General features: G+C 41.5%; 3 protein-coding genes across 13 annotated transcripts in view; 2 read left to right on the forward strand and 1 right to left on the reverse strand.

The window, feature by feature from the left end:
• Nucleotides 1-12,088, forward strand: part of fryb (furry homolog b (Drosophila)) — a 72,253-nt gene extending 60,165 nt beyond the window's left edge. For 8 of the 11 annotated variants that reach the window (XM_007554622.2, XM_016672951.1, XM_007554572.2 and 5 more), the window contains exons 45-67: nt 80-174; nt 1,190-1,388; nt 1,476-1,700; nt 1,933-2,131; nt 2,659-2,756; nt 3,006-3,176; nt 3,419-3,559; nt 3,662-3,847; nt 4,133-4,297; nt 5,325-5,399; nt 5,556-5,726; nt 5,915-5,923; nt 6,230-6,424; nt 6,508-6,645; nt 6,730-6,929; nt 7,304-7,508; nt 7,769-7,918; nt 8,018-8,116; nt 8,200-8,283; nt 8,533-8,550; nt 8,724-8,834; nt 9,150-9,385; nt 9,614-12,088. In XM_007554622.2, coding sequence (XP_007554684.1) covers nt 80-174; nt 1,190-1,388; nt 1,476-1,700; nt 1,933-2,131; nt 2,659-2,756; nt 3,006-3,176; nt 3,419-3,559; nt 3,662-3,847; nt 4,133-4,297; nt 5,325-5,399; nt 5,556-5,726; nt 5,915-5,923; nt 6,230-6,424; nt 6,508-6,645; nt 6,730-6,929; nt 7,304-7,508; nt 7,769-7,918; nt 8,018-8,116; nt 8,200-8,283; nt 8,533-8,550; nt 8,724-8,834; nt 9,150-9,385; nt 9,614-9,872 — 3,429 coding nt within the window. In that variant the 3' untranslated portion in view covers nt 9,873-12,088. The remainder of the gene's footprint in view (nt 1-79; nt 175-1,189; nt 1,389-1,475; nt 1,701-1,932; nt 2,132-2,658; nt 2,757-3,005; nt 3,177-3,418; nt 3,560-3,661; nt 3,848-4,132; nt 4,298-5,324; nt 5,400-5,555; nt 5,727-5,914; nt 5,924-6,229; nt 6,425-6,507; nt 6,646-6,729; nt 6,930-7,303; nt 7,509-7,768; nt 7,919-8,017; nt 8,117-8,199; nt 8,284-8,532; nt 8,551-8,723; nt 8,835-9,149; nt 9,386-9,613) is intronic. The other 3 variants (XM_007554581.2, XM_007554600.2, XM_007554631.2) reach the window with 1 other exon arrangement.
• A 952-nt stretch (nt 12,089-13,040) lies between these two features.
• On the reverse strand, nt 13,041-14,765 carry zar1l (zygote arrest 1-like). The gene is made up of 4 exons (XM_007554640.2): nt 14,140-14,765; nt 13,932-14,024; nt 13,787-13,861; nt 13,041-13,675 (listed from the first exon to the last, which is right to left on the reverse strand). Exons 1-4 carry the CDS (start codon nt 14,719-14,721, stop codon nt 13,532-13,534), a joined length of 894 nt encoding a protein of 297 aa, XP_007554702.1. The 5' UTR covers nt 14,722-14,765; the 3' UTR covers nt 13,041-13,531.
• Nucleotides 14,766-16,401: 1,636 nt separating this feature from the next.
• pds5b (PDS5 cohesin associated factor B) overlaps nt 16,402-19,707 on the forward strand; it is a 29,169-nt gene continuing 25,863 nt past the window's right edge. The window contains exon 1 of the mRNA XM_007554653.2: nt 16,402-16,507. The gene's annotated coding sequence lies outside the window, so the exon portion shown is untranslated. The remainder of the gene's footprint in view (nt 16,508-19,707) is intronic.

The following is a 19,707-nucleotide window of genomic DNA, read 5'->3' on the forward strand; positions in this document are numbered from 1 at the left end:
AGAACGAACGTTTTCAGGCTCAAGGCTTACAGCAAGTTTGAGACATACCCGAGTTATTTATTTAGCTTGTATGTTTCAGGGCTATGTGATGGAGGTCCTGTTGACGCTGGAGGCTGTAGTGGTGAATCTAGCAGAGTGTCTGAAGAACAGTGATCTCATGGCAGCTCTCACAAGGTAGGATTTTCAATGTTTAACGGCAGTGCACTACAGTGAATAGTACACAGAAGTATCAAATGTAATATTAGGTGTGTAAAGGTACACTAAAGTTATGTAATGTAACTTTTCTCAGTATAATTTGATAAAGAGAAACACATCTTTTTTGTTTGAATTATGTTTTAGATCCTCAAAGAGTGTCTAGGATAGAAGTGATTGAAGATTTGTTTTAACTATTTTCAGTTAATTAAGGAAAATTATATAGCCAATCTTGGATAATTGGTACCAGAATAAAACCACCTAAAGTGTTTAATGATTATGATGGTTATTTTGGATTGGATGAAAATGTTTATATCACTTTGGAGTTGTTTTGATATATAGACAATCGAGTGTGTGAGTGTTCCCTGAATGCACCTTAAAAGTTCAGCTGTTGGGATTTCCCCTATCCTCAGAGGAAATCCTTCTAGGATGTCTGCTGCTGTGTAGGATATTACACTGACTGCAGGATTTGAACCTAAGCTTTGTTTACATTAATTTTAAACTTGTTTCTGGTCAGTAATTAAGCTAAGTTTTGTAAGATGCTCACAAACCTTTGGTCCGATTCTTCCTTTGTTCTCTGTTATTATTGTAGCTCAATAAAATTAAACATAGCTTTCCTGAAAGATCAGACTTTTGCGATAACTCTGTCTGTGTGTGTTCAGCTTCAAAACAAAAATGCTTTTGTTTGATACACATGCATTTTGAGCCAAAGGGGCTGCACCCAAAATTTCTGGTGCATATTCATAAACCGTTGTATCTCTAGTAAGTATTCATATCCCTTAAACCTTCCCATATTGTCGCTTTACTAGAGAAAACTTCAGTGTATACTTTTTTATTTTTATTTCTAACCAAATCACATGAGCATACATATTTATTATGAACACTAGGATTTGTAAAGATTTAACCACATTTTGAGCTAAACAATCTTCTGGCTCAGAGAGATTAAATGCAGTGGGGATACAAACAGTCTCGTTTTTTCGTTGCGTTTTATTTATAGGACATCCTCCCCAGACTTTGTGACGAGTGACAAACTGATGAACAGAAAGAGCACAGGTCAGCTGAACTTCCCTGGCCCTGGGTTTGCTGGTCTCTCATCGCAACGACATCAGCGCTCCTATTCTGTCCCCAAGAAATTTGGCGAGTGTGGTAACATGTTGAGTGATCCTCCCCGCAGTGCAACTCTGGACCGTATACAGGCAAGACAGACAGATGGTTTTTTAAATCAATCTTCAATAATTAAGTGTAGTACAACTTCCTAATTCTAGTGTCTTTTCAATTGACAGGCTTGCAACAGTCACGGTCTGTTGTCCCGCGTAGCGAGGACCCCAGGGTCCTGCACATCATCGACCAATCGTATTGATCCTAGTGCGCTGTCAGACCCTTCACACGTTTCCCATCCCTCATCGATCCTGGCCACGGTCTTCTGGGTAGCTGTGTCACTCATGGAGTCCGATTTTGAGTTTGAATACCAGATGTCTCTTCGACTTGTTCACAAGCTACTGTCAAAGGTAGATAAGATTGATACAATTATAAGAACAGGTGAAAGTAAAAGAGTACAACCACTCCTTAATGACTGTTTGTGCTATTCTTTATCATACTGTCAGCTAGAAAAATGTTCTTATAAAACATCCCTGTAAAAGACGTAGCGGGGCGACTATAACACTCTGCACTCTGTCTACAGCCTTATGGTGTGTATAAAAAAGCTTTACCTTAGGAAAGCTCAAACTGCTTCTTTTGCAGGTGCCCCTGGACAGAGCGGAGAACCGTGAAAGACTGGAAAAGCTGCAGGCTCAGTTGAGATGGAGTGGGTTCTCTGGCATTCAGCAGCTTTTGCTGAAAGGTTTTACCTCCCAGACGACATCTGACCTGACTTTACAACTGTTCTGCCAGCTCACGCCTGTGTCACGAGTGCCTGTTGTTGATAGCTCACAGTCTATAGGTGAGTGATGATAATCAGCCTTTTTTTTTATCTTCATGTTGTTCTGTGGATAGCAGCAGACTCTGGTCTTATAGAGAGTCATCACTCTCTATAAGACCAGATCCTACACGCAGCAGGGTTAAAGATGTACATTTGATGTACTGCACAACTCTCTGTCTTGCATTTTTCATTTTCTAAAGGTAAGAACAGTAGGAGAAAATGTTTTTCAGATGTTTTTAGACTCTCTCCAAATTCAGAAGTTTACATATTTATCTTGTTTAAAAAAACAAACCATGAAATCATCTTTTGGGCTTTTCCAAATTGTGTGAAGAAAAAGGAAATATTAGTGTGTGTAAACTTCTTAATTAGAAGAAATTTTAAAAAAATCTTCTAATAAGTTGTCCAGCTGCTCTAAAACCGTAAATGTTTAGTCTGATTACATCAGAGACAGTGAGAAAAAGGGTTATGTGTCTTTTTATGCCATACATGCAAATATGTAACTTAATTTGATTCTATGGACTGAAATCCAGCTTCTTGTCTGTCTGCAGGTTTTCCTCTGAACGTGTTGTGTCTGTTGCCTCACCTCGTCCAGAACTTCAGCCATCCAACACAGTTTTGTAAGGAGAGCGCTGAGAGGATTGCACAGGTGATTTTAACTTTTCACTGCTTTTAGCCTATTTTATTTGTGCTGTTGGCTACAGTGCTGTATGTTTCCTCGATGATTTTACTGGAAATGACATGAAGCGGCAAAGATCCCACTTTTTGTGTGTGAAAAAAAAAAATGGTTGCAATCTTGATGGTGGATCAGATAAAAATGCAGCTCAACACTGCATCAGTTCTGGCATGGCTCTGTGGTATCTGGCTCTTTCCTTCTAAAACATTTTACTTCACTCAGGTGTGTCTGGAGGAGAAGAACACAAAGCTGTCCCATCTGGCACATGTGATGACTCTCTATAAGACCAGATCCTACACGCGGGACCCTTTCTCATGGGTCAGTGTGGTCTGCCGCTACCTCCACGAGGCGTTCTCCGATATTACACTCAACATGGTCACCTATATGGCTGAGGTAAAAGCTGCCAAAACATCCTTTATTTACCTAGGTCTCCTAATTTTATTCCTAGATTTTTCAACTACTTGGAGGTTAAGTAAGCGGAAATCTGAGTAAAGATGCCATTCGGCTGCTACTTTGCTGAGGTTTTTTGCATTTCGTTTTTATGAAAGGACACTGAGTCACTGTGACACTCCTTTTAATCAGGAATCCTGCAGTTGCTTTTCACTTACTAAAATATCTGCCTCTACATGTCTCAGCTGCTAGATAAGGGCATCCCCAACATGCAGCTGCCTCTCCTTCAGATCATCTACTGTCTGCTCAGTCACATGGACCTCACAGCTGTTCAAGTCAAACAGTTCAATGGTGATGTCATGAAAACAATCGAAAAGTTTGTCCATGTAAGTAGTTAATTCCTCAGTTATTTTTATTTTTAATAGAGTTAAGTGATGTTAAAGAGTCTCCTGCGTTCTATTTATGCTGTTTAATGTGTCATTTCATAGACGGTACACTGGAAAGATGCTTTGAACATCCTAAAACTGGTGGTTTCACGTTCTGCCAGTCTAGTACACCCGTCGTATATCCACTCTCAAGGAGATCTTTCCAATCTTGAGGTGAGCAGAGTGTGGGATGGTTCAGCTAAGGCTCTGCCGGGGAAAACCCTGGATTTCACGTTTGACATCTCTGAGGTGAGCACGAAGCCCTTCTTAAGCTCTTTATTATTTCTACAAATTACTTACTCTTCCTATATTATATTTAATATAAATTCTCCCTGCTATTATGAGGTTAATGAAGACAATATAGAAACATATGAAAAAGCATAAAATAAGCTAAGCAAAGCAGGACAGGACAGATGCCTTTAACATAAACAGATTCGGACACAAAAGCATCATGGCAGAAGGAGAGAAGGAGGAAATAAAAATGCTATTTAAACTACTGCATGACTTATAGCTGGCTTTGTGTTGCTCTCGCAGACACCAGTTATCGGGCGTCGCTTTGATGGGCTCCAGGGTTCTGGGGGCAGAGAGGGGAAGGCCAGAGCGATGGCTGTAACACGAAGCACCTCCTCCACCTCCTCTGGATCAAATTCCAACACCATCCTGGTGCCTGTCAGCTGGAGGCGTCCACAATCTTCTCAGGTAGTTTAACACCCTGAAGGTGGCTCCTTGTTTCTTACCTTCATGTGGGTGTTTGCGTGTTTTAAAATAGTTTTGACATTATGCTCCTATGGTTTATGTGTTTAAAATGTACAGCAAGCTACTGTGTAGGAACAGAGTAAGCTTACTTTTTTCACTTTACTTTTTCTACTTTTCTGATCTTTTTGAAGGTAAACATTCAATGTGCAACACACAATCAGTGCACCATGTGGTGAACCAGTTTTTACATATTTAAATGGAAAATAATTCAGACTAGCCTGTCTTGGAGCCAAATTAAAGCATTTAGCATGCCAAAATAAGTACATCTTCACCAAAATAAGTACATCCTCACCAAAATAAGTACATCTGAAGAGTGTTTGCATAGCATGTCGCAAAAATAAGCAATGTTATTATCAGACCATAGCTGGAGTATTTAAGTTGTGGCTATGTAAATTCATCTAGGTTTTTATAGGTCATTACAAAACCCTGAATGATGTCTACAAAGAATGGATTAGCCTGTCTTAGCCAGAGATTAAATTGCACAGGCTAAAGATTCTGATATGCAGAACGAAAAGGATGCAGTGTTGTTCTGTTTTTTTTTAAAGCCACTTATCTTCATACATGAGTAAAATTTAGGACAGATCATGCAGTAATGCAGGTGGGGTATAAAATGTAGTTACTGCACACTGATCTTTCACAGTTCCTGGTTGTCTTTCTTCTTTGAACTACAATGTTTTGGCCTTGCTATAAGTTTTCTACTGTATTTCATTTGATAAATTATCTAATTGATAAATAAATTATCTGTATTTCATATCTATCTAATTTATCAAATAAAATACTTAGATTTTAAAATTGTGATCAAAACAAATGTGTACTCATTTTTAGATGCTAAACATGACAAATAAATTTAATGATTATAGTTTTCTAAAAGAATACAGTTCCTTGTATATAAAATGAATGATAACGGAAGCATAATGCTATTTAGTTTCTTGTTAAACATTTTTATTCATTGCTGTTTTGCCCCACACAGAAAAGAACCAGAGAGAAGCTGGTAAACGTCTTGTCTCTGTGCGGACAAGAAGTGGGACTTACCAAGAACCCATCCGTAAGCTACTTATTAACATTATCATACAAGTATTACAAGTATTTCCTGTTTACCCAGTATAACAAAATCATTTTTCTCCTAGTTCAGGCTTTTGTGTTTATCCAAAGCCGTCTTCATTAGCTCACAATGCTGACTCTTTATGTTCATTCTGCTCAGGTGATTTTCTCGTCCTGCGGGGACTTGGACATGATGGAGGTGCGGGAGAGCGGCGTTTCCTCAGAGGAGGGCGGCACCAGAGAGGACACCCTGGATGACACTGCCAGCGAACAGCAGTTCAGAGTTTTCAGGGATTTTGATTTCCTGGATGTGGAGCTGGAGGATGGGGAGGTGAGAAAGATTTGACTGAAAACAATTTCCACCACCTGTTCAATTTCTCTCTTTTTTCCCCGGTTTTTTTTTTTTAAAACTATTTGAGTTTTTGTCCTCCTTCAGTGTCTAAAGTGTATTCCTCTGTTGCTCCTTGTCTGTCTCTCTATTTAACTCTGTGTCTTTCTCTCTCCTCCCCTGCTGCCCAGGAGCTTCAGGTAAGTCGCCCCACACTAATCACCTAACACAAGCTTTTATAAGCGCATTGGTGTTGCTGGCTCCCTTTTTCATGCTGAAAATTACTGCTTAATTTTGCTCTCACAGCTTGGTTCTACATTGCTGACATTTTTGCTGTTTTCTCTTGTGGGATAAACTGTAGTACTAAATGCATATTTTGTCCCATTGAGCAACAGTTTCATTTTGCTTTTTATGCTCATAAAGGCAGCAGCTTGACCTGAAAATGAGTTTTGCAGTTGCGTCCTCTCTTCTCCCAATGTGTTTATGTCTGTGTGTGTTTAATCCAGGGTGAGACTGTTGACAACTTCAATTGGGGCGTGCGACGACGGTCTCTGGACAGCACCGAACTGGGAGACCTGCTGGAGGAGAGCCAGCACTCAGGCAGCACCCCGAGTTTGGGTCACGAAGACCCCCACGATTCAGACGAGTCCTCAGAGGAAGAGGAGTCCTCAACAAGCCAGAGCCTCTCCCACTCCCAGCTTGTGTGTAGCCTCAGTTTTTATGCGAAATCAATATTCCCATTAGAGCTTTAGAAATATAACCCATATCTTCCTTCTCATTCCAGACCAACCCTTCTCCATCAGAGGAAACCAACCACACTGATTCTCTATCTACTTCTTGCGACATCTCAGCTGAACACCAGCCTTTGAATGCAACAACCCCAGGCCAGGGTGTCCTCAGTGATGATCACGGTGGCCTGCATGTGAGAAGCATTTCAGTTACTTGTTATATTGAAGTTGATGAATGTGTTACTGTGACTTTAAAAACGCTGATTTTCTTTCCTCAGGTGAGACTGTGTGGTGAGGATGAGGACACTCAGGCTCAGGACGATGAGTTCTCTCTGAGCGCTCATGAGCTGCCTCACGGCTCAGACTGTGGCGAGAGCTTTACTCTGGATTTACCAGGCCAGCCTCAGGATCAGCTCTTGAATATTGCCCGTGGTCTCAACCCAAACTACTGCCAGCCACCGCTGGACTTTCTGCCCAGGTAAAGAAATCGAGAAACAGCTCTGAGGTTTTCAAGAACGTTTCTCTAAATGTAAGAAACTTTTTTTTAAGCAATAGTATTAGCTATGACTGCTAGAAATTACTGATCAGGCCAGAAATCTGGGAGAAACTTAAAGACAGTTACAAAGTCGGCCTTCTATCACCTGCAAAACATGGATTAAAGGAAAAATCTCCCAGTAAGATATAGAGAAACTCATTTATGTGTTCATCTTTAGTGGAATTGATTACTTGTGACTCAAGAAGTTTTTCATTTGTAAGCTTTCTGACTATGTTTCATTGTTTGAACTCGTCCTTAGGTTTAGATCAAGTCAAACTTGTTTATATCATATTGTTTTTTTCTTCATTTTGTTGAAGCCTACGTGATGATGTAGATGACCTGGAGGACCTTGGGTTTCCACCTCCTCCTTCTCCTTTTTTCTCCGCCATCTTGGCTGCGTTCCAACCGACAGTGTGTGATGATGCCGAGGAGGCGTGGCGTTGTCATGTCAGCCAGCTTGTGACAGATTCTGACGGGTCGTGCGCCGTCTACACTTTTCAAGTCTTCTCGTCTCTCTTTAAGGTAAAACACAGGAAGAACTGGCTGAAAATACTCATTATTGGAGCTATTCTGTCTACTTGACAGAATAGCTGTGACAATTTAGAGATAAGTGTGGCCTTATCTCTAAATTGATTGGTCAAAACACACTGCTTTCTCTGGGCAATACTGAAATTAGGCGTTTTTCAGTGTTTTATCTGCTGATCACTAGTATATCAGCAGATAAAATATTGCAGATACCATATCAGCGTAAAGTAAATCTTTAAAAACTTTTTGCTTTGCAGAACATTCAGGGGAAATTCTGCACCTTGACAAATGATGTCGCTACATACCTTGGTGAGGGACTTAGGGGCATTGGCTCAAAGTTTCTCAAGTCCTCCCAGATGCTGACCACATGCTCAGATTGCCCAACAATCTATATTGACGCTGACACGGTGAGTGAGGTGATGCTTGGTCTGGATCTTCTCATGCTGGCAGCTCTAATGAATGGATTTTACTCTCATGTTCTCCGTCTTCGTTGTTGTACCTTCCAGATTATGTCCTACGGTCTCCTGGAGAAGATGAAGTTCAGTGCTTTGGAGCTGCAGGAGTACCTTGATACGTACAACAGCAAAGAGGAGGCTGCTGTATCGGTAATTCTACCTTTCTTACTCTACATATCTTCTGTTTTTCAATGCAAGTGTGCAATTAAAAACATTTCACCTGCCTCTCTCAGTGGCTGAGGAACTGTAAGGATACGTTTCCTAGATGTCCTGTTGAAAACGTGGTCACCTGCCAACCTGGAGACTCAGAAGAGAAGGTACATTCTTCACTGTAAAATACAAACTTTTTGAATTTTCCTGAAAACAGATTGTCTAAATGCCTCAGCCTGTTCTCTTGCTTCTCCACTATGCTGTGGCACTAAGCTGTTTGCCTTATCTGCACGACTAATTCCCTATACCCTGACTTTAGCATTCATGGGGAATACAATGCTTTGCATGTGTTTGATTGATGGTCTGTCTTCTTCTCGCCTCACTCTGACGCCCTAACATGCTCTATCGCTGTGTAGCAAATGGAGTCTCTTGCAGTAAGTTATCTCACAAGTTTCTCTGCTTTACTGAAATAAGCTGCTTAACTTACTTTTCACAAGACTATCAGCTAATTAACTGTGTGCCTGTGTAAATCTATGAAGAATAAGTAAAAATGTGTTTTTATTAATACCAGTTTGTCTGACTTCAGTTTTTCTCATGATTCTTCCAGCAACTGGAGCTTTGCCAGAGGCTCTATAAGCTGCACTTCCAGCTCCTCTTACTGTTCCAGTCCTACTGTTCGCTCATTGGTCAGGTTCACGCAATCAGCTCCGTGCCAGAGGTAAATCACATCAATTCTAACAGAGGAGACGCATAGCAGCTTTTGTACTTGCATTACAAAATGCATGCTGCACATCTCTAGCAGTGTAAAGCTTTAGAAATCTCTGTTTTGCAAACTATCTATAAGCATTCTTTACATTCTCTTGAATGTAAGGCACTGTATGACCTTAAAAAAACCAGCATCCTTAATTCAATTCCTTCTGCCACTTGAGTAGTGATGTCAAGGTTTCAGCACTGGGTCTCACTAGGTTCAGCTTTCCTTCTGTAAGGACGTGAAGCTTACTTAGACACCTAACCTCCTCCTTCCACCCCTCAGCTGCTAAATATGTCTCGAGAGCTCACGGATCTGAAGAGCAGTCTGCAGGCAGCAGAGGCAGCTGTAGCTAGCGACCTGGAGCACAAACACTTGGCCCACACCCACGCACACGCGGCGCAGTTGGCAACCATGGTCGTCCCTGACTTTCCCACCTCTGAGGTAGCCGTGCAGGCCATACTGGAGTGCCTTAGGAGTCACGAGTTCACCAAGGCTGTGTGCTACATCCAGGAGTGCAGGTGAGGGAGGCTCTGAAGATTAAAGAAATGTGATGTAAAAGTTTATAACGAGATTTTCCTGTGACTGTACAATGAAAAAAGACAAAAACAATGAAATGCTTAAACTGAAAGTTGACAACGTTGTTCATTATATACCATAAAACACCCCAAATATTATGTAAACACATTCACACAAAGCATGTGTTAGTTGTCTGCTCTTCCCTTGAACCTGTTTGATCTCCTCATCAGGAGGCAGTGGCCCAGCGGCGTGTTTGGCGGCAGCTCAGAGACCGAGGTTCAGACGCTGCTCAACATCTACTTCCGTCACCAGACCCTGGGCCAGACGGGCACCATCGCTCTGGTGGGCTCCCGGCAGGACCTCAGCCTCATCTGCTCCAAGCTGCTGGAGCTCAACGGCGAGATCCGCGACATGATCCGCCGCGCCCAGGGTTACCGGGTCGTCACAACTTACCTCCCCGACTCCAGCGCCTCCGGGACAAGCCTCTGACAGGACCTAAGGGGCCCCCAGCCCCCTTGCTCCCCTCCTTCACCTCCCCCACACATCCAATCATTGAAACCAGCTCCGCCTTCACCATTTCAACCTGCTCTAACAGAGGAGGCTCAGCATCCGCACACATGGCCGCTCCCTCCTCCGATATCTCTGCTTCCTCGGCTGCACAGCTTCAGACAGACGCCTCACTGCCTGACCCAACAGCAGAACCAGAACCATGTGTAGACGGGGATGTGCTCCTCCCACTGCTGTCCTCACTGTCATCCACTGCAAACTGTGATGTCTCTTTGCATGATTTCCCCAAACCAGGCCAGCGAGATTATACACTGCCGCGCACAAGACAGCCAAGGAGGATTCATTTCAGTGAGAACACAAGCCTGTACAGCCCTTTCAGAGTGTATTCATCACACAGGTCTGCTCTGTCAGACAAAACCACAATGTCATCATTTCCACCCAACGTCCTCCCGACTGTGGCGTCGGAGCCGAACTCCCTCACTCGCTCTGAATCAAATGTTATTTTTCAAGGCTCACATCTTCCCCGTTTTCCGCGCTCCCCGTACAAACACCCAGACAGACACGACTCTGCCTCCCATGCTCCATCATCATCATCATCTCTTTCTCCTGCTCCAGCCCTCCCTCCCTGTCCCACAGGCCCCGAGGAGGCCGCAGCATGGGGGTGCTGCTGCTCCCTCAGAGAGGGAGCGACGCCCTTATCTCGCTACCTCGGGAAGGTGGGGCAAGCCGCACTGCCCTTGTTGAAAGTCGGGGAGCTCCTGAATACCGAACCGTCGGATGTCCAGACCTGAAACGTCATTTGATCATTTCTAATCAAAACACCAGATCTTTGCATCTGGAGAAGTGACACACATGAAGATTTTCATCACACGGGTAAATCTTTAATCTTACTGGAAACTACAGATTGCTACGTGCTGAAAATGAAAGTCCTGATTTTATTTTCAGAGCTGCATATCGTAAAAAAGTCAGCCTAGTTTTATTTCTGCTTGGTCTGGACCTGTGAAGGCTTCTACCTTGGACCTGTTACTTGCCTCAGAGGAACTTGACTGTCCTCCTTCTTCGGTAAGGTGGTGATCTGGTGAAGGCGTCATAAGAAGCAACGAGGAAAATAGCTGTGAGACTCTGTAGCATCACTGGAAAAGTTTCTTATTTTGCACCAAATGAGATGTTTATTAGTTCTTTTTTTAAATGTTAGAAGATTATGTGACTAAGAGAAAAGGAATAACGGCTTTCACTTTTCTCTGAGATGGAAAAGCCAAATGCTGGAGGAGCTGTTTTGAGATCTCCACTGGAAGAAGCTGTGCAATGCATGAGCCCAAATATTCTACTGTACCCCAGAAACAAGCTCCACCTGGGACTGACTGAAGGACTGACTGAAGGACTGATGCGGACGCTTGAAGCTGGTTTCCTATTGCTGCTCTGCATCAGCCAATCAGCTCTTCCTCCGACTACTGTTGCGAACACTGGTGGACTATTTGTGCTGTTCTGTCTGTGGCATGCACTCCTCTCTGGCTAGCTGTAGCATCATTAGCGAGCGTGCGCACTGTATTTCTCACTGTCGTGCTCTGTTATATGTTGTGTTCTTACGCCAGGAGGATGTCGCATGTACATTCGAATATTTCGTCTGTCGGTAAACCTGTTAATTATCGTTAGTGTGGCACAGCCATGGTAGCATTGTTTGTGTATGGTTTGTAGTTGCACATAAGGGAAAAGCTGACATCCAGCTAATATTGTTGATGTTAAAGCAAAACCCAACTGCTTACCGTCATCAGCCCTCGTTTTCCTTTCACTGTACAAATGTCTTGATTCCTATTTATATCCGATCAGCAAGACGGCACTCGTTTGACTTTTATATTGATGTTTGTTCTTTCAGACCCAACTGCCATGCATGCATCTTCAGTGTTCTGTATGGAGTGTTGGAATTATTTATTAACAAAATCATGTTTTATCTGAAAGATACATTTGTGTGAGGTACACATGGGAGCTTCAAGCTCAGGTGGGTGTATTTTTTTGTTTTGTTTCCTGTGTGGGAGAACGTGTGTTTGCATGCCATACAAGAAGTTGCACATTTTTAAAAGCTTTTTAGATGAAGACGGTAGTTGTTTTTTCACCGTGTAAATACTTTTACAGCTTTTGTGAACTTGTTTTGAGTTGGAGCTCTGTACAAATTGGTGTCAAAGTAAATACATATCAAAACTGCTTTTCTGATTGCCAGTCCATCACTGAGACACACACCTAAGAAGAATTTGGAGAGACCAATTACCGGTCATGTTTTTGGACCGTGGGAGGAAGCTGTGGTACCCAGAGAGAAGCCATGCATGCGGAGGGATAACATACAAACTCCATGCAGAAAAATCTTGGGGCAGAATTCAAACCCAGGACCTTCTGACAACCCGATCAACTGTGCAGCCTCACATGCAACATCCATACTTCAGATTTAACAGACAGCAGGCACCGTCTTTAAAATTATTACATAATCCAATGTATACTATGAAGTTTTTTTGTTTTTTTTTGGAACCACTAATGACAAAACCAATGGTTTAATTTTTCTTTTAAAGTGCCAAATAGTCTATGTTACATTTTCTTCTGTCACACAGTTTGTGCATATATAGTCTTGCAATGTCTATTCAAGTAAATCTAAAAAAAATACATTTGGGGAAGAATGTTTTTAGAAAATTATATTGGGTAGCTTAATTCCACAGTAAAATATTTCACTTACAAATAATGAAAACCAAAAATTCAGTGTCTGAGCAATTTTGAATATTGTGAAAAAGTTATAGCAAATTAATGCCACACCTTAATCAGCTCATTAACACACCTGAATGTTTCCTGAGCCTCCAATTGGTCTCAGTCTGTTACTCATTGATGGGGAAAACTCCTGACTGGACAGATGTCCACAAAAGGCCAGTACCAAAGATGTTCAGAGAGCCATAGCCAACCAGTAACAGAAAAGTGAGGATCAGCCTCCAGAGGATTGTCAAGCAAATTCCATTTAGAACTGAGGAACTTTACAAGGAGCTGAGTCAGCAGCTCAAGATTCACAGTATGTCAAGCCACTACTCCTGAACCAGAGACGAGAAACGTCTGACCGGGGCCAAGGACAGAACTGTGTGAAGTGGTTTAAAGTTCTCAGAAGAAAATTGCTTTTCATTTGGAAAAGATTTAATGTTATTTCTCACTTCTTCACAGACCCAATTCTAATTACTGCTCTTTATTCTAGGACTGCAGTATGGATTAAAATTTGTAGAGGATTTGAACCTGCAACATTAACCACAGTAACACTTAATTTAGGTGTCAAGTGATAATTCACATTTGGAGTTTCATAAGTGTTAACTTTAAACCCTGAAATACACAAAACTAACTGAACTTCAGTAGAAACATTTTACTCCAGTATTCAACCCCCCCCAACCTCAGCATTCACAATTCTATGAAGTGCAATTTATAATTTATTTACTTTGCATTTTACAAAAACCCATCATACCCAGAGTGAACCCTCTAGCAATTTGAGAGGTTGTCAGATAATCCAGCTGGTCAAAGGTTCAGCATGTTGCAGGCGAGTGAGGGGCAGCTTCCAGTGACGGACTTGAGCATAACCTCAAACTCTCAAAGCATGCAATGAAATTCAGCCACTATGAATTGGCTCAGACGATATATTTGAAGCTGTAGGTGGCGTCGCATGACAGCCTCATGCCTTTACAGCGGCAGCACAGGTCTTTACGATGAGGCCTCTTCATGTTGATGTGCCTCTGCTTCTTCTCACAGCTGCAGCAAGTCTGAGAGCAGCCCTGCAAAAATATTTAAGGTCGTCTGGTTATGTTCAACTCGTTAAACAGAAAACCTTTAAATGCCAAACCCAGGTATTGAACACTTAGGTCGTCAAATGGGAGGTGCTGTACCTTACAGACTATGGACTCCACTCTGTAGGGGTTAAACCCCACCTGGCACTTCCGGCAGAGCTGCTTGTAGTACACCTAATGGAAATGCAACTAAAGTTATTGATGGAAATCTGGGGTATGCTACAGTTTGTAGCTGATCACTCACCTTACTGGAGCCAGAGATGCACCAAACATAAGCACTCTCCCACCGGATGTTGCACTTTTTACAGTGGAAGAAGCCATATCTCTGTTCTAGGAACTTAACAGACACACACACAAAAATGCACAGACTAAATACGCAAATAAGGAAACATCTTATAGCGGATTTTAGAAGGTTTTGGATCTTTTAAGCCAACAAGTTATCCAAAACCCACCTGGAAGTTTGGGCTCTTGGAGGATCGAGGAATCGTAGTCTTGACGCCGTTTTCCAAGTTGTCGCCACTGTGATCCGTGTCAGCATCAGACTTGGCTTGGTCAGACGCTTCCACTGGGTCCTGTCCAGCGCCGTCGCAGAGACTCTTCAGGAAGACCCTGCGGTCAAACACCGGCGAGTAGATGGACACAGGCCTGAGGAAGCGCAGGTTGCTCATAGGCGGCGTGGCCAACAACGCCTTCCCCTCCGCTTTGGTCACGTCGAGGCTCTCATCATGCGTCTCGCAGTTGTTGCAGGAGGCGGGATGTTCGACGTAGAGCAGCGTTTTCGGACCTAGAGAACACTGAACCACCTTGTCCACCTTGGCGTTCACCTGCACGCCGCATTCTTTGGTGTCCACCTTCCCGCAGGGCGGTGGAGGTAAACTGGGGTTGACTTGGGACAGGATGGTCTTGCAGATCTCCAGGTAGTTGAGGCCCTGAGGAATGAGAAAACGGCCTTCTCCCTTCCCCCAGCTGCCGCCCTGAGCTGGGGGCGCTCCATAGCCGCTGCAGGGGAGGAACGTGGACAGGAACCCCTCCATCCTGGAGCCGTAAGACAGGTGTGAGAGGCTCTTTGTGGGATTTATACAGATCCGTTCTGAAAGGCACTGATTGCTTAATTAAAGCCTGGGTGTGCGGGTTTAAGCTGAATTAAGTAGAACGATCCAAAACTCTTCAGAACCACCCAAAGGCAAATTATGAGCCTATTTTTATTTTTATTTTTCTTTTAAATCTGAAGCCAATGACAAAATTTTAAACTTTAAAACTGGTTTTAATTTAAAGCACAGACAAATCACTAATATAAACTCAAAGTTGGCAATAGTAATCTCTATATAGTGAACAAGTTAGTAATAGTTTGGAATTAGAAAGAACTTTATTGCCTGGTGCTGTAGGCTAAAATAAATGTACTTGTTCTGCAGACTGACTACTGTGGAGAAGGAACTGCTCTAGTGGGGTGAGGTCGTTGTTCTGATGGACTCTAGAGGGAGGGGTGAGGAAAAAAATGTGTCCAGACTGAGAGGAGGTTGGCTGAAATCCTGTCTGCATGTCTCTGGGTCGCGTATAGATGGAAGGTTGTAGCCAATTACCTTCTCAGCAGAGTGTATGATGCACATATGGATGCGGTGATGGATTTGATGATGAGAGTTTGGAAGTTTAGCATCATCTTAACTGGGATATAAACTTTTTATAGGTGTCATATGAAATACGATCCTTGCAGACCCTTGTTGGTGAGTATTAAGCTCCAGTTATTTGCCACTTCTGGCTCTCCTCCATTTGTATGCGTCTACAGTAGAGCTCAAATCTCGTATATATGGTATTAGGATGCCCCCTAAAGGTCATGTTGAACCTGCATCGGCACACAAAGAAAGATGTAAATACGCCTCTCTTTTAACGTCCCGGAAGCCAGTGGATGTTTCTGTAGAAACACTTAAAATATACTTTTGTTGGCAAACAGATAGTAGCTTCATGTTGTTCAAACACACAAATGTCAGCTTAATTAAATATGGAAAATAGGAATAGTTTAATGGCTTGTCTGTGACACAAAAACAAGGCTTTTAAGGCGACGTGAACAGTGGCGTTCATTTGTTAGAAAGCCCTCAAAGTGGTAGGGATACTTTGGTAAAGATAGACAGTGCTTATAGAATATTTAATTTAATTTACAATAGTTTGCAAAATGAAGTCAGCATTCCAATGATATTGTTATGATAATTTGAGGGTAATAAGAGTATTTTAATTTATTAATTATTGCTTTTCATGCGTTTATAATACTAACATAAAAATTTATTTTGTAACACTATTGGGCTTCTAGGTTTAAAAATCAGATATTCAAATAAACTTGCAAAATATTCAAATGGAGGTTACAAAACAAAATAAAAAATATATAATGTTTTTTTCCTAAATTGGGCTACCACATAAAACTATAATATTGTTTATTCTGCTAAAGTTTTTTTGTATTTTTTTACTTCTTGCTGTCCAGTAGTTTGAAATGCTTTCGTGACCTCTGAACTTGATAAAGCTTTATACAAGTACAGGCCTTTTACTTTTTCCTTTTTTTTCAAAACATGTTGTTATAGGTAGCCATTATTGTAGAATACCAAGTAAAAGTGTATTTGTATGATTTATATCAACATTTGAATTCAGATTCACATAAAATCGCGCGTCACTTGAATGAAAACTACTAGGACTCGCCTTTAGGTGGCGCTACACGTTCATCAATACTTTGTACCCATGGGCACTGAATCTAATGCATATTGGCGCCATTTTGGAGCTAGGAGGGGGAAGAGAGCTGCAGAGGAGGACACGATTTATTACAATTCACGCTTACAGGTAAGAAATGCACAAATAGAGAAATTCGATGGATCATGGAATAGTGCTATGTTTATTCGCGCATGTGGAAAAAAAATATGAGCAAATATACAGCGGTGGGGTTGGTCTGATTTCCATGCGGCGAAAGGAGGAGTGCAGCCCGCCTTCCTCGCCTGTGTTCTCGGTTGCCTTGTCTCGATTCTCCGCGTTGCTTTGACTTGGTCCTGCGCCGTAAAATGGTTAGCCGGGATAATATTAGCCTGTTGGGTTAGCTTACTGTCACCACAGTGAAAACATGATGTACAGTCGTAGTTGTACGCTTGAAATCGGGACAGTTCTAGCCACATAACGGTAGTTAGCCGGGGTGTTTTGTTACTGTCTATCCGCCCTCTGTCACTGAGATTGCTGCTGCTAATGTTAGCTCTTGCCATGCTAGTTGATGGTGTGCAGACCGACAAGCTAACATCAGCTAATTGTGTTAGCCACATTATAGCAACCGAGCAGTCTGCATTTACATACTGCTGTGGTGCAATGGCAATAACTTCTTTGCTTAAAAGTGTCCGTTTCTCTATAAACCTTCTGAAAATGATAGTACCGCATGCTGTTTGTATTTAGATATTTAATGCCTTTGTTGTGGGAGGATTTTCTTTCTTTTTTATCGCTCATAATGGCTGCTTTATTTTGCGGTAGTACGGATGGGCAATAATAACGTTAACGCATAAAAAATATTTATGTTGGAGTTTGCATAATCGAAAGTTGGCACTATTGGGCTCTAAAAGTACTGTAGTCCAGGATGACGGAAGAAAGCTGGGCTTTACCAAACCTGGTCATTGCATCCTGGTTTAATTGGTCAAACTCCAAAGTTAGCTGAGGAGGAGGAGATTTTATAACCGCATTAGCCGTCGTAGTTGCAGCACCCATTGTAAACGATGAAAATTAAGTTTCAGTCTAATACCAATTGCTGTAATAAAACTAGGAAAATACTGCAGTAATAATAAAACTTATTGTTGAAAACTAAATTAAGGAATAACACAAATATAATAATAAAATAATTACTGTAAATATGTCGGTGAAAATAAACTATGCACGAAATGCTTATTAAAAAGTAGCCAGAAAAAAAAAATACACATTTTAAATACAATTGTATTTCCTTTATTTCATAATAAAGGAAATTAAAAATGTACTGTGCTAGAATAAACTTTATAAATAGAAAAGAAAATCTATAGTGAATGTAACTGTTCTTGCACTTGCAAAAGCAGCACGTAAGTTTTGACAAGAGAAATGCATAAATAATTAAGTAAAATATGTATTTAAAATAGCATGTCGCGATCACATTTTACCTGCATATCCAGAAACCTTGCGTGGATGAATTATCAAAAATATTCACCTTTCCAGAAACTGGTTTCAGTGAAGCAGGAGGAGTCAAATAAATCACCATGATACAAAGGAGACTTCAGTAATCCAGTCTCTGCATGCTGATCATTTGACAACCACTTTCAGTGGCTGCTTTGTTTGTTTTTACAGCTGTCATCTTGAGATTTATCTACAGAGATTATAGTCAGAGGTTGTAAGAAGTGTTTGGAAATTTGGATTATATGATTGGGATGTTTTCACATTAGTTGTCAAGAATAAGCAGATACAGCAGTCAGGGTTTTATTGCTTTATTCCACGCCTATTTTTATTTGACATGTAAAAACTTGTGTGAACTTTATTTCAATGGAGCAGTTAAATGTAACTTTCCAAACTGCCAAATTGCTCTCCTAATTTCAATGTAAGTTTGTTCTTCGATAACTGTATATGCACACTTTTCTGTTCTTTTCCAACACTGCAGTGATGTGGTTGAATATTGTGATCGTATCAATTCTGGTTAACTCGCATTTTTCTTTCACTTCTCTTTTCTCCTGTTCACCCCAACCCCCGTCCTGTTGTCATAAAAGACAAAGTCCATCAAAGCAGCATTGAGTGTTTGTTATTGCCAGGTAGTTTGTAATTGGATGGATCTGAAACGAGAGAGCCGACCAAACGTTGCTCCAAAGCAGTCCTTTGCAAGGGGCAGCATTAGACACATTGAAAATAACAATTACGATTCAGTATGCTGCATTGCTCACAGCACATTGTTTTCCCCCATTAAATGCTTCCAGTAGAGATCCCAGTCAGGCTGGTCAATACAGATTGACCAGTTAATGTTACCTTAAAAAAAATCTGTCACAGACATTGACTAAATAAAGGCAAGTTCATTCATAGAAGCAGCTTTGAAATGTGCAGTAAATTAAAGAAAAACGATATTATTCTCCATTCATGCATCAAAGCACAACTCTAACATATTGAACAGGAGCTAAAGAAGGGACTGTTTGTTGATATTTTAAGAGGCCGAGCAAAGTTTATTAAAGATACTTTTGGGGATTTTACTTTCTCGTTACAGGTTAGAGATGATCAAGGGAATTTTGGCTAATTAGCGCTCCTCTAAAAAATTGTTTTAACTCAGTCAGGGTGTTTGACCTACCACAAGCTGATTTTACAGTTTGGTTCTCACTTCTCTCTTTTTTAATCTAATCAAACGTATAGCTGATCATGTATTCTCACTTATCTCTAAAAGCTGCTTATGCAGTTGAGTGTTCATGATGGGTGAGTAGCCATAGCTACAGCTGTGACTGGTTTGTTTTGAATGTTCTGCAGGCAGACATCCACAACACATGGATTTATTGTAAACAAAGCATTTCTTCCAACATTTATCTCCCTTCACTAATTGTAGGAGCTTTAGTGCAAGTCATTTTTTTTTTATCTACAAAACCTTTGTTGTTTTTGTTTGCCTTAATTGGTTTTGGTTGATTTTTGCAGAAAGTTATATCCCAGTTTCTTTAGTTTGAAACCACAAATGCTCTTTGACAAAGTTTACCCATTCCACTGGTTTGTTTCCACATACAGGTCACTGAGGTCACCTTTGCAGCCAGCTGGTGTCCAGGTTTCGCTCTTGTTGCTGGCTTTCTCCCGTTTTCCGTTGCCCACCCACAGGGTTAAAACCAATCTGTCTCTGTCAAGATTCAAATTTGGAAACGAGTTACCTTTGAGTCCTTAAAGTGGAGCTGGTGTTCAAATGAGCAGAACTGGCAGAGCAGAAGAGTAGTAGGGTACAAAGCCCTCTGTTGGGAGCAAAATATGTTTAACTGTGATAAACCAGTAATGAGCTCAAAGTAGCCCAAGCTGAGGATGTTAGGAGAGGG

The sequence above is a fragment of the Poecilia formosa genome, unplaced genomic scaffold (assembly GCF_000485575.1).
Source record: "Poecilia formosa unplaced genomic scaffold, Poecilia_formosa-5.1.2 Scaffold3, whole genome shotgun sequence".
Taxonomy (NCBI): Eukaryota; Metazoa; Chordata; class Actinopteri; order Cyprinodontiformes; family Poeciliidae; genus Poecilia; species Poecilia formosa.

Excerpts from the sequence above, each read along its gene's own strand:
- zar1l (XM_007554640.2), bottom strand. The coding sequence starts at position 14,721 with ATGGAGGGGTTCCTGTCCACGTTCCTCCCCTGCAGCGGCTATGGAGCG. Across the intron at positions 14,025-14,139 it reads CCAAGAGCCCAAACTTCCAG|TTCCTAGAACAGAGATATGG; the intron begins GTGGGTTTTGGA and ends GTGTCTGTTAAG. Across the intron at positions 13,676-13,786 it reads TGGAGTCCATAGTCTGTAAG|GGCTGCTCTCAGACTTGCTG; the intron begins GTACAGCACCTC and ends ATATTTTTGCAG.